Source organism: Erinaceus europaeus, chromosome 5 (assembly GCF_950295315.1).
Source record: "Erinaceus europaeus chromosome 5, mEriEur2.1, whole genome shotgun sequence".
NCBI lineage: Eukaryota > Metazoa > Chordata > Mammalia > Eulipotyphla > Erinaceidae > Erinaceus > Erinaceus europaeus.
The window spans coordinates 56,334,766-56,352,445 of NC_080166.1; the positions used below are offsets into that span (position 1 = coordinate 56,334,766).

Sequence of the window (17,680 nt, forward strand, 5' to 3'; positions counted from 1 at the left end):
GTGGTGGTCATGATGGTAGTGGTATCAGTGAGAGTTCACTTGCAAAAGTGCCAGTTTCGCCACTGGGTGACTCGCTTTCGAGCACCTAGGGGAAGCTTTGGTGCTGTGGGCTCTCCATTGGGAAATGGAGAAAATGGCAGAATCAATCAATCAAATCCCTGCTAAGCACACGGATACATGATAACAAGAACCAGAGGATAGGAGTGACCTCACTTGTTAGAAGCCACATGCAGGCACCGTGCACAGGAAAGACTTCATTAATGATGGAGGAGTGCTGTGGTGTCTCTCCCTTGTCTCTGTCTCATTCTGTTTCTGTGTCTCACACAGAGAATATCTATCTGTCTGTCTGTCTGATATACTGAAGTAAGGAGAGAGAATTGGCAACTTGGGAGAAAATGAGCAAGACTTTTGGACAGCATAACTATGCTCTCTTCAAACCACGGACCTGGAAATGCAGGAGAAGACTCATCAAGTTGTTGTGTTCTGCTCTTTTCTGCCTTGTTCTCCCAGTGTGGCTTCTGTGGTTTGGGGGACTGCTAATCAAGAAATCCCTTCCAGCCAAGGAAGGTTCAATTCAGATCTCTGGTAGTGCACCTAGCTGAGTGCACATACCACTACACACAAGGGCTCAGATTCAAGCCCTGCTCTCCACCTGCAGGTGGGGAGCTTCACAAGCAGTGAAGCAGGGCTGCAGGGATGCAGGTCTCTCTCTCTCTTGCTTACTTTCTCCCCCTTCCCTATCCATTTCTCTCTGTCTTATCAAATAAACTTTAAAAAGAAGATATCATTTTGTCAAAATCAGAATAAAGTCGTTCTCCCATATGTACAGCTTTGCTTTCAGTGGTTCTAGTCACTTACAGTCAACAGCTGTATGAGCATGAAAATATTCCATTCAGTAAGATAGTGAGAGAAGCCACATTCATACAGATTTTATTACTGTAAAAAAATGAATAAAAATGTATGAGTGGTCCGGGAGGTGGCGCAATGGATAAGGCATTGAACTCTCAAGCATGAGGTCCTGAGTTCAATCCCTGGCAGCACATGTACCACAGTGATGTCTGGTACTTTCTCTCTCCTATCATTTCTCATGAATAAATACATAAAATCTTTTTTAAAATGTATGATATTTCAGGACTCTTGGAAAACAAGAGTGTGAGCTGTAGCCAAAGTATTTAGGGACAAATTAGTCGCTATACTAGGTTGTCAGAAAAACCATGGCCTATCTTTTTATGCAAGAAATGCACCACAACTTCCCCAACAGCCTGACCCATCTTTCAGCATAGTAGAATAAGCCAAGATGAAAGCTAAGTGCAGTCAGGAACACTCAACTCCAACTCTTAGAAAAATCAAATGATGAGTCTAATTTTACTTATACTAGGTAGTTACACTGCCAAGGAGTCCATTCATTGGACCTCATTCCTTGTTCAGAGAAACACAGTGAGGGCCAGAGAGGTGACCCACTGGGTAGGGTACATAGGGACGCACATGGCCTGGGTAAGGGTCCTGGCACTACTTGGAAGGGGTTCGGGCACTGTAGCATCTATTCCCTCTCCCTTGCCTCTCTGAGTGTGTGGACTTCAGTGAAAAAAGCAGCCTGGAGCAGTGAAACTATGTGTGAGTTCACTAGACACACACACAAACAGCAAAAAGGAGCAGAGTAATTCTTCCTTTACAGGTGCTTTCCCAGGCCCCTGCCTCATCACAATCAAGGCGGCAGGCTTTCGTTTTTGTCCTTGTCCTTTTCCTGTGTTGGTGTCAAGTGTATCTCATCAGCCATCAAGCGTCATCCTGCTCCACCACAGGGACTTACATCTCCAACTTGGGAGGGAGATCTTATTTCCTTTGTCTGATAAGAAAACTGATGCCATTATTAATTCTGACCTACCATTTTGACCTCAAGAGACTCCATTTTCTCTAAACTGCCATTTGTTCACTTATAAAGCAGGGTCTTGAATACCTGTCTCCTGGCATTGATATGAATTAAAATGGCACACAGCAAAAGGAAAAAAAAAAAGGAAAAAAAAAAAACATACCAGCAAATGGCTACACTCTGACTTTAGGTGGTGCTGGAAGTTAAAGGTGCCACCTTTTGTGCCTCAGACATGAAAGTCATTCTGTAGAACCACCACGCTTTCTCCCCAACACATTCTTCCCCACCCCCACTTTTCATTTGTGACTGACAGTGGGGTTACTACACTTTAAGATGACAATGCACAGTTCCACAACACACACACACACACACACACACACAGCAAAATTCTGTGTCACCACCCTGCCACAGTTAGAAAAGGTCCATCTCCCACATTTGGGGACTGCAATGAGCTTACCTTACTCTTCGACATAGAAAGTGAAGAGTCATCTTTATTTTGAGAAGTGTCTTCTTTCCCTCTTTCAAAACCTTAAAGAAAATACACTGTTATTTCAACATTTCTTCTTTGGGACATATACAGGCATTAATGTTACAAGATGTATGTGTATAAGAATGCAAGGGTATGGGGGCTGAGTGGTGGTGCACCAGACATAGAGCGAAGTGCAAGGATCTGGGTTTGAGCCCCTGGCTCCCCACCTGCAGGGGGGTCGCTTCACAACCTTGAAGCAGGTCTGCAGATGTCTATCTTTCTTTCCTCCTCTCTGTCTTTCCCTCTTCTCTCCATTTCTCTCTGTCCTATCCATCAACAACAGCAGCAGCAGCAACCACCACAATAACAACAATAACATCATCAACAATGGGGGGAAAATGGCCACCAGGGGCAGTGGATTCATAGCAATAACCCTGGAGGCAAAACAAACAAACAAACATAAAACACAAGTATACACATGTATGTCTTCACTTGCATGTCTTCATTATATTTTATTTACACTTGTCCACGAAGCCTAGACTACACAAACTTTAAATTATTGTATGTTAAATACTTCTGAGAGATCACCCCTAGCGTAATACTTCTCTAGATAAACAAGGCTTACCCAGGCAATGAAATCTTTCCCTGAACGCATACATGGCAAGCTGACTCCTTTTCTGTGCTCCTAGTGCACTAAGGCTTCATGGAGCATTTTGTGAACTGGTTCCAGAACACTGATAAGACGCAAGCCAACACACTTTCCACATGTCTTGCCAACTTGGAAGCCAATTCCAGAACTGCTGCTAGAAGGGTAGGGAACTAAATCTGGGTAGAGAGACAAACTGTAAAAAACTAGTAATACAGGGTATAGGAGATAACATAGGGTTATGTTATCTTGTGTGTGAGGCTATGGGGCCCAAGGTTCAATCCCCCCATGCCATCATAGGCAGAGCTGAGCTGGTTAAAAAAAAATCCAATAATGCTCACTTATCATAAAGTATCTGCTTTGTCATGTGCATGACCTAGCTTTGAGCTGGCCCTAATCTGCCTGTGAAGTAAGCCTCGCTGCTGTGGTATCTCTCTCCCTATCTCTCTCTTTAAAATTAGTCGTTTAATCATGGTTCACAAGCTGATAGCACTATAAGAGTACATTCTCCACTGCACCCTCCAGCACAGTTCTGTGCCTCTCCTCTGCCCCCTCAAGGATAACCACCAGAGTTTCCCCAAGTCTTAGAAACAGTCTGGTTCTTTTTTTCCCCAGTATGTGTCTTCCCTTTATTATTTGCTGCTGATATATTCACTCTATTTTAGCTATCATTTTATTTTATAGCACTTTTAAACAATTCTATTATCTCTTAATTCTGTATGCTACTTTATATAAATACCAGCTCTTTCAAGTTTGCTTAAAACTGTATTTTTTTATTAGATAGGACAGAGAGAAAAGGAGAGAGGAGGGAGAGAGAGGTGGGGAATGGGGGCTTGAATCTGCGTCCTTGCCCTGGTAGTATGTGCACTTAACCAGGTGCACCACCGCCTGGCCTCTGGAACTGTATTTTTAAAAATAGTAAACATAGTGTTAAATAATAATCTAAGGACTGGGTGGCGGAGCACCCAGTAGAGCATTCAAGCTACCATACACAAGGACTAGGATTCAAGCCCCAGCTCCCCTCCTGCAGAGGGAAGCTTCAGGAGTAGTGAAACAGTGCTGCAAGTATCTGCCTCCCCCCATCTCTATCAGAGAAAAAAAAGGTTCCAGCAATGGTGAACGCAGGTAGGCACTGAACTCTAGTGATAATTGTGGTTGGAGAAGAAAGAAAAGGAAGAAATGCAAAGAAAATCTGTTTGCTGTGCTATCTTTCCTGATCCTGAGTCATGACTTAAAACCAGCCAGTTTGGTTCCCTTTCAAAGTCCAACATACATGATAAAGGCTAAGACCACATTTTAGGGGGCTGGGCATTGGTGCACCTGGTTAAGCACACATGGTACTAAGCCAAGGACCCAAGCAAAGATGTGGGTTCGAGCCCCCAGCTCCCCACCTACGGGGGTGGGGGGGGGGTAGCTTCACACGTGGTAAAGCAGGTCTGCAGATGCCTTTACCTCTCTATCACCCCTTCTCGCAATTTCTCAGTCCTGTCCATTAAAAAAAAAAAAAAAAGTAAAATGGCCTTGAGGAGTAGTGGATTTGCAGTGCCAACACCAAACCCCAGCAATAACCCTGGAGGAAAAAAAAAATACTACTACATTCTGTTGTTTAGAACTTATAGTAGATATTCAGCATATGAATATTTAGAAGAAGATATCGGACTTTTCAAATCACCAAAGAGATAACTGTTAATTCACCTCATAAATATTTGTAATGTTCCTACAATGTGTCATATATTGGGCCAGATGTTAAGGATTACACTGCTCCCTATTGCTATGACTTTCCGTCACTCTCATGCCCAACTCCTGATGACCACTGTCTACTAAGAAGCCAGACAGTCAAAATGTAACATAGTAGGGGGCCAGTGAAATAGCTCACTTGGCCAGTGCACTGCTTTGCTCCGTGTATGACCAGGTTTGAGCCCGGCCCCCACTGCAGTGAAGGAGCTTTAGTCCTGTGGGCCTTTTCTCCTTCTTGCTACTTCTCTGCCTTTCTACCTCTAGCTAAAGCAAAAGAAAATAGACAAACAAATAAAATTGTAACACAGTAAAGAAAACTCGGTAGGACTAGCAAATAGCTCACCTGGGTGCTGCATTTGCTTCACCATGCAGGGGATCTAGGTTCAAGCCAGGCCTCCACCATACTGGAGGAAGCTTTGGTGCTGTGGTGTCCTTCTCTCTCTATCCCTCTCTCTTTCTGGGAAAAAAAAAAAATCAGCCAGTAGCAATGAAGCCCTGGTGACTCACTCTACCTACCTGCCTACCCTCCTTACAATGAAGGCAGAGGGTTGTCAAGTGAACAAGTCATCAAGTAAGATGACCTGAGCATGATTGTGGGCATGGCAATTCACACCTAGTGGTTAAGTTCCTCTGCTGGGAAAATGCCCAAGAGTGATCGAGTACTTAAGTCTGATGCAAGACACAGCTATTATACTGCCTTTTTGAAACGATATATATTTATTTATTGGATAGAGACAGTTAGAAATTGAGAGGAAAGGGGAAAGATAAAGACCTGCATCCCGCTTCACCACTTGTGAAGCTTTTCCCGTGCAGGTGGGACCAAGGGCTTGAACCTGGGTCCTTGCATGTTGTAACACATGTGCTCAACCAGGTGCACCACCACCCAGGTCCACCCCTGTGGCCCCCTATTCTATGTTGTCTGTAAGGAAAGCGCACCTCTCTGAAGTGTATTTAGTCACCAAAGCAATAGAAATGTTTCTGTAGTTTAACCAAAAGAACAACAATTCTAGTCAAGTGCAATTTTGTTTTCAAAGGCACTAATAACTGAATGGGTATTTTTTAATAAAGATTTTATTTATTTACTTATGAGAAAGATAGGAAGAGAGAGAAAGAACCAGACATCACTCTGGCACACGTGCTGCCAGGGACTGAATTCGGGACCTCATGCTTGAGAATCCAAAGCTTTATCACTGTGCCACCTCCTGGACTACTGAATGGGTATTTTTTAAATTTATGACATATTTGTTTTAATCATTTCATTTTGAAAACTGTCACAGATGAACAAGAATTCCGGTGCACAGAGATGTGCATTATAATTAACTCACCGTCTGATTTTATCATCGTGGTCAGGTCCTTTGAGTCCTAGTTACTGCTCTGCTGTCTTCAATAAATTTTACATTAGATGATCTCTTACATGAGTAGTGTCTACCTTCTACTACTACATTAGTTGAATATTAAAGTAAATTAACACCCTATCTGATTTGTTAATGGGATATAATGAACGCTACTATCACTGATATAAATTCAGTCAGTCCAGTAATGAACTTGGTTCACTAACGTTTAAGCACAACCAAAAAGTTTATGCAGATAAAAAAAAGTCATGTTAAAGTGAGATTACATATACATACCTACAAATGGGAGATTTAACAGCTATTTATAAAATACAGAATTGCTACATTAACTATTCTCAACAATGTTAAGAAGAAGAAATTACTGTGGGGGGGAAAGTCTCTGAAAAGCAAAATGTATTAAAATGAAACCTACCTATGCACTGAATTGTACACATTGGTCTATAAATTATTTCTTTGCTCCAAGCTTCTTCATGTCAGAGTTTCGGTTTTTGTTTCAGAGACTGGAGCAGTGAGTCTATGGAGATAGTATCTGAGATTTAGGGAATATAGATAAGCAGATACAACTTGCTTCCAGTCTTCACTGTGGCATGACCACATGAGCATATGGGCAGAGGGTGGCCTTCTCTACACCATCTCTCATGATACAGAAAAAGGCCACACCAATACATTTGTTAAAGTATAAGTGAATTAGAAAAGAGGTCTTCCTAAATAAAACTAGAATTCAAAGTAGTAAGAAAAGTTGCTCCTGAAATATCACTAATGTAAATAAAACCTTGTCTCTAGTAATACCAGATGAAAACAAATGCAGGTAAGTTCTTCTTCTTCTTTTAGTACAAGAATATGTCCCAGAAGAAACTACAGTTTTATCTGTAATATAAAAAAACTGCAAAGACCACCTCTTTAAGCTGTCTTCTTCTGAATTTGATTTCTTACAGAGCTTTTTTCATTACTGCCAGTTGTAAAATGACTGTTAATTCTAGTAAGGAGTCTACAGAGCATTTCTGTGAATGACTTTATTTATTTTTTATTTCTTTATTTATTTCCCCCTTTGTTGCCCTTGTTTTCTTTATTGTTGTTGTAGTTATTATTATTGTTGTTACTAATGTCATTGTTGTTAGATAGGATAGAGAGAAATGGAGAGAGGAGGGGAAGACAGAGACGGGGAGAGAAAGACATCTGCAGACCTGCTTCACCGCCTGTGAAGCGACTCTCCTGCACGTGGGGAGCTGGGGGTTCAAACCAGGATCCCTACACCTGTCCTTGCACTTTGTGCCACGTGTGCTTAACCCACTGCACTACCGCCCTACTCCTGACTTTCTCTATTTCACTCAGAGGAAACAAAGCCAACCATTTGCTAGTCAAGCAAATGAAAAATCAATCAGAGGTCTCACACACACACACACACACACACACACACACACACACACACACACACACACACTTGAACATTTATATTTTGGACAAGATGATCTCAGAACTGTGCCTCCAATTACCTAAGTCATGATCTTATGAAATTTGTAAAAAGTGAAGTTTTTCTATTACTTGGGAGTCACGTGATTATTCTTTTTTAAAAATTTCTTTATGGGGGATTAATGGACTACAGTACAGTGAAATACAATAGTCTGTACACGCATAACAGTTCCTTATAACAATACGGTCCCCACTAGGTCCTCCTCTGCCATCATGTTTGATTACTCTTTAGTATTCCATAGTCTCAAGGTCAGCACCCAACATGCACAGGCAAGCTCGCTGTCTTAGCAGACACAAGGAGACAGAGACAAACGCCGCAATGGAAGGGAATCTCATTGTAAAAGCAAATCAAGTCTAACAACATTGAAATTGTTCAATACTTGCATTCAGAGCCACTCCTGGTGACAAACACTAAGACTTGTATCACTTGAGAACATAAGAAAGAAGGTGGCAATAGCCACGCTACTCTAAGAAGACTGACTGCAGATTATGAATTTGAAAGCTGCTGAAAGCTTATGCTATTTAGGTAACAGTATAGGACTATGATTCCCAACTCTGTGAAAACACCACTAAAAAAGATGAAATGAGTGGACTCATAAGAATGTACTGAGTTTCCTAACTGAATGACACTCCTATAAAATGCCTAATTATCTCCAAAGAATAGGTATCACTCATCAGCAAGAAAGTCAGGGAAAATCAGGAAGAAGCAGTAGGCTGTAGTATAAAAACAGGACATAAAAATTCAAATTTAATGAAATGTCAGAAGAATACATAAAAATTTAATCAAGCACTACTTTCAGTTGCTATTATTCATGAGTACTAAGGAATATTTTTATTTTAAAAGAAAAAAATAGCCTTAAGCAATTAGACACGATAATCTAACAGTTCACATTTGAAAGGAAAATAAAAAGGTCACCTGTATTTTAAAATATACATTCACATGCCAGCTACAATAATTGCTTTCCAACAATAAAGATCAAATTATATTTATATCTCACTAGCCAATCATAGCTGTCAAGTACTTAATTTCATTTAATAAATACAAACCCTAAAAAAGCAAGTAACACAACATATCTTGTGACAAGAAGACAGAGGACTGTGGGTTCAAGCACCCCCCCTACAGGGGAGTCACTTCACAAGCGGTGAAGCAGGTCTGCAGATGTCTGTCTTTCTCTCCCCCTCTCTGTCTTCCCTTCTTCTCTCCCATTTCTCTCTGTCCTATGATATAACAAAGATGACATCAATAATTACAACAACAATAAAAAAACAACAAGGGCAACAAAATGGAAAATAAAATTTTTTTTTTTAAAAAGACTATAATCAGAAAATTTCACCAGGGTCAGAACTTGAAATATTAAAAGTTCTTATTTTTAAAGAGTCCTATTAACCATCAGCTACAACATGGTTACTACTCTGCAGATAATGACCAAATGTCAACGTTACATCTATATTTCATTTATAAAAACCTCAGTGTAATTTATTCATAGACTATATTTGTCTCATGAGTAGAAAAAGCTTTATTAAAGGGCCACACTATTTCTATAATTAAAGCAACATTCATACTATAAGCACTCAAGACTGATACTTTATTGAAAGACTGGTTCTCAAGCTTGAGCTTTAGAGAATAAAAGATCAGTCACATAAACAACATTTACTACAACCCAACCTTTCACAACAGAATTGTTTAGTCCAAAGGAAAGCAGTATTAGATGTGGAAATGTCTTCAGGAAAAGTCTGTGAGAGGTAAAGACAGAATGCATGATGAAGCAAACCAACCTGACAATGAAGGAGAAAGTTCATTGTATCCTCCAAATGAAGCATTCCGGACAAGCTTTCGGCCATCAATTCGTTGAGGAAATAAAACAGGAGAAACCACGGTACAGGAAGAAAATCTACGTTGTTTTGAGCTCTCTTCTTTCATCATCTAGAAGGTCTATGAATGCATATGCTCACCCAGAAAGCTAATTAGACCAGTCTGGCAACCACAGGCTTTTCTCTCTCTCTCTCTTTCACAAATGTAGCAAAACCCACTGCACAAACAAAGGACACACACATTTAACAGCTAAGGAAAAGGAGCAGAGACTGTCAGATCAGCAATCAACAGAGAGGGAGAAGACTGACAGGAAAAGCAGGAAGCCGTAAGGTTGGATGCCTTTTTTAATGAATAAAAAAGACTATTCTATTTATGTTTCACCTTTTAATCAAATCTGCCAAGCCCTGCACGGAATTGCTGCTCTAGGAAAACAAAGCAAGATCAATACTCAGAGATTCTGGCAGAAGTACTAGAGTCTCCCCTGTTCTAAGACATGCAACCCTCTTTTTTTTTTTTATCATATTCATTATGTTTTTGTAGGGTCCACCAAACTTCCTAATTCTTCTGCCTCTCTCCAGGTTTTGCCCATTTCCAAAATGGATATATATGTAGCAGTGTTTATCTCTCCTAGAGCCTCTAGCTTTGTATCCAAGCTGCTGCTCTCCTCAGCCATATTAAGAATTCATAAGGAAAGATATTCTTTCAGGTACAACTCTGATGGATTCCAACAGCTACAGCAGAGTAGAAACATTTCAGATTCCCTTCTAGCAGGGCTGTGTATGACAGGACCACAGCATCAGTGCTAATCAACAGAACAGCTGAAGGGACTCAGTAATGCTGTGTGCTCTAACACGCGTTCCCAGAATGCTCCCTGGAGCTGCTGCACTTCCTCTTCACTGTCTAAACAGTTAAACCATGCGGCCTGCTAATGAGGACTTCCCACTTAGAATTCTTTCTTAAAAATGGCAAAATTATGTTTACAGTGACACACGGCATCTCTCTTTATGAGGTGAAAAGGAAATGACTGAGCCCCGGCACCTATAGACATCTAATTGCTGACAAGGGGGCTCAAAGTATTAATGAGGTAAGGAGAGTCCCTTCTTCAACAAATAGTACTGGGAAAACTGGGTTGAAATGTGCAGAAGAATGAAACTGAATCACTTCATTTCACCACACACAAAAGTAAACTCCAAATGGATCAAAGACCCGGATGTTAGACAAGAAACTATCAAATACCTAGAGGAAAATATTGCCAGCACTCTTTTCCATTTAAGTTTATAGGCGTCTTTAATGACACAAGTCCAATTACAAGGAAGACTAAAACAAAAATAAACCAATGGATTACATCAAATAAAAAGCTTCTGCACAGCAAAAGAAACCATCACCCAAACAAAGAGACCCCTCACAGAATGAAAAATCTTTACAAACCATACAGCAGACAAAGGGCTAATAACCAAAATATATATAAAGAGTTCACCAAAGTCAGGAACAAGAAAACAAATGACCCCACTAAAAATGGGGAGAGGATATGAACAGAATATTCTCCATAGAAAAGATCCAAAAGGTCAAGAGACAGATGAAAAAAAAAAAAAAAGCTCCAATTCACTGTCAGAGAAATGCAAATAAAAACAACGAGATACCACTTCACTCCTGTGAGAATGTCACACATCAGAAAAGGTAGCAGCAGCAAATTCTGGAGAGGTTGTGGGGTCAAAGGAACCCTCCTGCACTTCTGGCGGAAATGTCAATGGGTCCAACCCCTGTGGAGAGTATAGTCAGGAGAACTCTCAGAAGGCTAGAAATGAATTCCTCTCCTGGGCATATACTGGAAGCAACCTAGGTGCACAAGAACATTTATGAGCTAAGAAACCTGGATAGGGATATATATCTCACGTAGTACTAAAAGTACTAAAGTGCTACACACACAACACACACACACACACACCAATGGAATACTACACACACACCAATGGAATACTACTCAGCTATTAAGAATGATGAAGTACTACTCAGCTATTAAGAATGATGATGTAATCCTCTTCACCTCATCTTGGATGAGGCTTGAAGGAATTCTGTGAAGTGAGATCAGCCAGAAAGAGAAGGATGAATATGAGATGATCTCTTTCACAGACAGAAGTTGAGAAATAAGAACAGAAGGGGAGACACAAAGTAGAACTTAGACTGGAATTGGAGTGTTGCATCAAAGTAAAGGACTTCAGTGGAGGTTGGGGGGGGGAGCTTCAGGTCCTGGAGCTGGGGTGAGAATATTTTGCAGAAAACTGAGAAATTTTACACATGTACCAACAGTTGTAGCTGCTGTAAACCATGAATCACCTGATAAAATAAATAAATAACAAAGTCTCTGTCACAAAACTACATTCAGAGTAATAAAAACACATTCTACTGAGCTCCAAATTATATCAAATATCACCAGTGTTTTAAGAGTAAATAGCTATTAAGAGCAAAAAAAAAAAAAAAAAAAAAAAAGACCAGTCACAACACAAAGGCATATACAGTTAATCAACAGAACCTCTGTATGCTTTTCTAGATTTAAAAAAAAATTTCTTTATTGGGGAATTAATGTTTTACATTCAACAGTAAATACAATAGTTTGTACATGCATACCATTTCCCAGTTTTCCATGTAACAATACAACCCCCATTAGGTCCTCTGTCATTCTTCCTGGATCTGTATTCTCCCCACGCACCCAACCGAGTCTTTTACTTTGGTGCAATACGCCAATTCCAGTTCAGGTTCTACTTGTGTTTTTTCTTTTCTGATCTTGTTTTTTCAACTTCTGCCTGAGAGTAACTCATTCTTCTGTTTCTGAATTATTTCACTTAACATGAATTCTTCAAGGTCCATCCAAGATCGGCTGAAAATGGTGATGACACCATTTTATATAGCTGAGTAGTATTCCATTGTGTGTGTGTGTGTGTGTGTGTGTGTGTATACATACACACACACACACACACACACACACACACACACATATATGACAACTTGCTCAGCCACTCATCTGTTGTTGGACACCTGGGTTGCTTCCAGGTTTTGGCTATTACAAATTGTGCTGCCGAGGGTCCTGAAAGATGGCGGACTGAGAAGCTGCTAGTGGCTTGAGCTCTGACCATATCTTCTGGAAATGGTAGGATTTTCTGCCTTTAGTAGGCCAGTCAATAAGGGGTCCTAGCGGTAACACCAAGGAGGTGACTATAACTTAATTTGGGTTAAGAAATAGAGTAGAAAAAAAGGGAAAATGAATTTTTTTCCTTTTAATTATCAAGCACACCCTCTCCCCCCATAACCAGTCCCTGGGGACCAGCTCCTAGCAGGCTCCCCTGCTGAGCTTCTTTTTGTCTTTACCAAATTCGTATCCCACCAGGGAGTATCATTCATTCTAAGTCTATACCCTTCTGAAACCTCTGGCCTTTTTTCTTTCTAAGTAGCCAAACCCCCCCCCCAGCACCTCACCCCGCATAGCTAATTAAATAATTAAAAATAAATAAATAATAAAACTCTTTCCTTTCACCGCTCTTTTATGACTGTTCTTTTCTTTATCTTTTTCATTTTTCTCTTTCTTTTTTTTTCTTTTTCTCATTCTTGTCATCCTTTCTTCCTTAATCCTACAGCTTCCAAAGCCACAGGCCCCAGCCCCCACACCAACAAACAGTGTGCTTTTTTGAACTCACTGATACACATTTGGGAATTATTTTGGGGAAAAATTCTGACTCAGTGTGGACTCTCAGTGCGAGTGTCTCTGCTCAACTTCCCTTCCTCCTTTAGCCACCCCTAGAATATACAGTGGATAGTAGATTTACATAACTAACTATTTCAGCTATCCTTGTCTAGTCCTGAGGTTTTTTTTTTTTTTTTTTCTCATTCTTAACAATCAGCTGCCTCTGATCACAAGGTTTGAGGTAATCTGGGACAGGGTTTGTTTTTTTTTTTTACCTTGCTCTATTTTACTATTAATATTATATAAAGGCATATATCTTGCCCCCCCCCCTTAGGATGATCAGAATTAACTCTTAGGGTATCTTTCATTGCTAGGGTTGTGGGCATCTTATCGATTGTAGGAGGAACTTGTCTCCTTACTCCTATCTCCTCTACAGACTCTCCCCTCCCTCCTCCTCCTAGCTAATTAAAAAATTAAATTAAAAATAAAGTAATAAAAAAAAAACTTTCCTTTCATTGCTCTTCAATTACAGCTATTTTTCTTATCTTTTCCCTTTTCTCTCATTTGTCTCTTTTTTTTTTTTTTATCTTGTCATACACTTCTTCCTTCTTCTTTGCCTTTCTGAATTTGTGAATTATTTTGGGGAAGAAATCTGACTCAGAGTGGACTCGCTATGTGTGTATCTCTGCTCTAGTTCCCTTTCCCCTCTTGTTACACCTAGAATATACAGTGGATAGTAGAATTACATAACTGTCTATTCTTGCTATCCCTTCTTTCTTTTCTCTTTCTTCTTCACTGGGATTTGGTTACTATTTTTTCACGGACTGGAGACATTGTTTGGCTAACTGGTAGTGATTAAACTGCTTCAATACTAGCTTCAGTTGCTACTGTGATTCCTGAGGTTGGTGAGTGCAATTGTCATAAAGGTATTTAGTACAGTGTTGCTTGTACTCAAGACACAACAGCTGAGGAACAACAGAGCATAAAAAAGAAACACATAAATCAAAAAGATGGATAGATCAAAAACAAATAAAACTGCTACTCCAATGAATGAAGACAAGAGCCCAGAAGAAACTACAAATCAGCCAGAAGTAACCATAGATTACAAAAGTATGCAAGCAATAATAAACTAATTAACCACAGAAATGAAAACAACATTGGAGCAAAGGAATGGCAGTATTAGGGAAACAACAGTTGAGACCCCCAAGGAAAATACTGACTATCTTGAGGCAATTAGAGAACTGAAAGCTGAAATAGCTGTAATGAAGAAAGAAGCTGAGGCAAGGGAAAGCAGACTAACAGAAGCAGAAAACAGAATTAGTCAGACAGAGGATGAGTTAGAGAAAACGAAGACAGATGTGAAAGAGCTCAAAAAGAGATTGAGAGACACTGAAAACAACAACAGAGACATATGGGATGATCTCAAAAGAAGTAACATTCATATAATTGGCCTGCCAGAGGAAGAAAGAGAGGAAGGGGAGCAAACATTCTAGAGGAAATAATAGAAGAAAACTTCTGAATAACAGAAAGGACATCAAGATTCAAGAGGCCCAGAGAATTCCAAACAGAATCAACCCAGACCTGAAGACACCAAGACACATCATAGTCACAATGAGAAGAAGTAAGGATAAAGAAAGGATCCTAAAGGCTGCAAGAGAGAAACAAAAAGTCACATACAGGGGAAAACCCATAGGATTATCTGGAGACTTCTCCACTCAAACTCTAAAAGCCACAAGAGAATGGCAAGATATCTATCGAGCCCTGAGTGAAAAAGGGTTTCAACCAAGGATAATATATCCTGCTAGACTTTCATTCAAACTAGATGGAGGAATCAAAACCTTCTTAGACAAACAACAGTTAAAGGCGGCAACCATCACCAAACCAGCCCTGAAAGAGGTTCTAAAAGACCTCTTATAAACACGAACATCACTATAATACTGGCAATATATCAGAGCAAACAAACAAAAAAAATTTTTTTTGAACAATGGCTCTACAATACATTAAATCCATAATATTAATAAATGTCAATGGCTTAAACTCACCCATCAAAAGGCACAGAGTTGGGGAATGGATCAGAAAACATAATCCAACCATATCCTGCTTGCAAGAATCCCATCTGTCACAACAAGATAAACACAGACTTAAAGTGAAAGGATGGAAAACTATCATACAGGCCAACAGACCACAAAAAAGGGCAGGAACAGCCATTCTCATCTCAGACATGATAGATTTTAAATTAAATAAAGTAATAAAAGATAGGCAAGGACATTACATAATGATTAGAGGATCAATCAGTCAATCATTAACATCTATGCACCCAATGAGGGACCATCTAAATACATCAAGCACTTACTGAAAGAATTACATCAAAAATACATCAATAGTAATACAATAATAGTGGGAGACTTCAATACCCCACTTTCACACTTAGACAGATCAACAAAGCAGAGAACCAACAAAGATACAAGAGAATTGAATGAAGAGATTGACAGACTAGATCTCTTGGACATTTTCAGAGTCGTTCACCCCAAAAAACTGGAGTACACCTTCTTTTCAAATCCACATAACACATACTCAAGGACAGACCACATGTTAGGCCACAAAGACAGCATCAATAAATTCAAGAGCATCGAAATCATCCCAAGTATCTTCTCAGACCACAGTGGAGTAAAACTACCATTTAACAACAAACAGACAGTTATTAAAATTCACAGAATTTGTAAACTAAAGAACATACTCCTTAAGAACCACTGGGTCAGAGACTCACTCAAGCAGGAAATTCAAATGTTCCTGGAAACAAATGAAAATGAAGACAGAACCTATCAAAATATTTGGGACACAGCTAAAGCAGTACTGACAAGGAAACTCATAGCCATACAATCACATATTAAACACCAAGAAGAAGCTCAAATGAACGACCTTACTGCACACCTCAAGGACTTAGAGGAAGAGGAACAAAGGAACCCTAAAGCATCCAGAAGGACAGAAATCACTAAAGTTAGAGCAGAAATAAACAACATCGAAAATAAAAGAACCATACAAAAGATCAATGAAGCCAAATGTTGGTTCTTTGAAAGATTAAACAAAATTGACAAACCCCTAACCAGACTCACCAAACAAAAAAGAGAGAAGACTCAAATTAATAGAATTGTAAACGATGGAGGAGATATCACAACTTACACCACAGAAATCCAGAGAATCCTGCGAAACTTCTATGAAGAACTATACGCCACCAAGCTAGAAAATCTGGAAGAAATGGAACAATTCCTAGAAGCATATGCCCTTCCAAAACTGAACCAAGAAGAACTACAAAATCTAAATGCACCAATCACAGACAAAGAAATTGAAACCGTTATTAAGAATCTCCACAATAAGAAAACTCCTGGAACAGATGGATTCACAAATGAATTCTACAAAACTTTCAGGAAACAGTACACATACTTCTGAAGCTTTTCCATAAGATTGAAGAAACAGGAATACTCCCTTCCACCTTCTATGAAGCCAACATCACCCTGATACCAAAAGCTGATAGGGACACAACAAAAAAGGAACACTACAGACAAATATCTCTGATGAACATAGATACCAAAATATTAAACAAGATCTTGGCCAACTGGATACAGCAACATATCAAAAAGATTGTTCATCACAGGGAGTCGGGCTGTAGCGCAGCGGGTTAAGCACAGGTGGAGCAAAGCACAAGGACCGGTATAAGGATCCCGGTTCGAACCCCGGCTCCCCACCTGCAGGGGAGTTGCTTCACAGGCGGTGAAGCAGGTCTGCAGGTGTCTATCTTTCTCTCCTCCTCTCTGTCTTCCCCTCCTCTCTCCATTTCTCTCTGTCCTATCCAACAATGAAAACAACAATAATAACTACAACAATAAAACAACAAGGGCAACAAAAGGGAATAAATAAATAAAATAAATATAAAAAAAAAAAATTTTAAAAAAGATTGTTCATCACGACCAAGTGGGATTCATCCCAGGAATGCAAGGCTGCTTCAACATCCATAAGTCAATCAATGTCATTCACCACATCAATAAAAGCAAAGCCAAAAACCACATGATTATCTCAACATATGCAGAGAAAGCCTTTGACAAAATCCAACACCCATTCATGCTCAAAACCCTACAAAAAATGGGAATAGATTGGAAATTCCTCAAGATAGTGGAGTCTATATATAGCAAACCTACAGCCAACATCATACTCAATGGACAGAAGCTGAAAGCATTCCCCCTCAGATCGGGGACTAGACAGGGCTGTCAACTGTCACCGTTACTCTTCAACATAGTATTGGAAGTTCTTGCCATAGCAATCAGGCAAGAGAAAGAAATCAAAGGAATACAGATTGGAAGGGAAGAAGTCAAGCTCTCACTATTTGCAGATGATATGATAGTATACATAGAAAAAACTAAAGAATCCAGCAGAAAACTACTGGAAGTTATTAGGCAATATAGCAAGGTATCATGCTACAAAATCAATGTACAAAAATCAGTGGCATTTCTTTATGCAAACACTAAATCTGAAGAAGAAGACATCCAGAAATCACTCCCATTTACTGTCTCACCAAAATCAATCAAATACCTAGGAATAAAGTTGACCAAAGAAGTGAAAGACTTATATACTGAAAACTATGAGTCACTACTC

At 39.6% G+C, this 17,680-nt stretch overlaps 1 protein-coding gene across 8 annotated transcripts in view; it reads right to left on the minus strand.

Moving 5' to 3' along the window:
• OSBPL8 (oxysterol binding protein like 8) overlaps positions 1-17,680 on the minus strand; it is a 182,443-nt gene that overhangs the window by 55,739 nt on the left and 109,024 nt on the right. For 5 of the 8 annotated variants that reach the window (XM_060191341.1, XM_060191340.1, XM_060191344.1 and 2 more), the window contains one exon: positions 2,328-2,398. The exons of 1 other annotated variant lie outside the window; for it this stretch is intronic. In XM_060191341.1, coding sequence (XP_060047324.1) covers positions 2,328-2,398 — 71 coding nt within the window. Of the gene's footprint in view, positions 1-2,327; positions 2,399-6,486; positions 6,589-9,320; positions 9,542-17,680 lie in introns of those variants that run through there. 2 more of the 8 variants (XM_060191342.1, XM_060191347.1) reach the window with 2 other exon arrangements.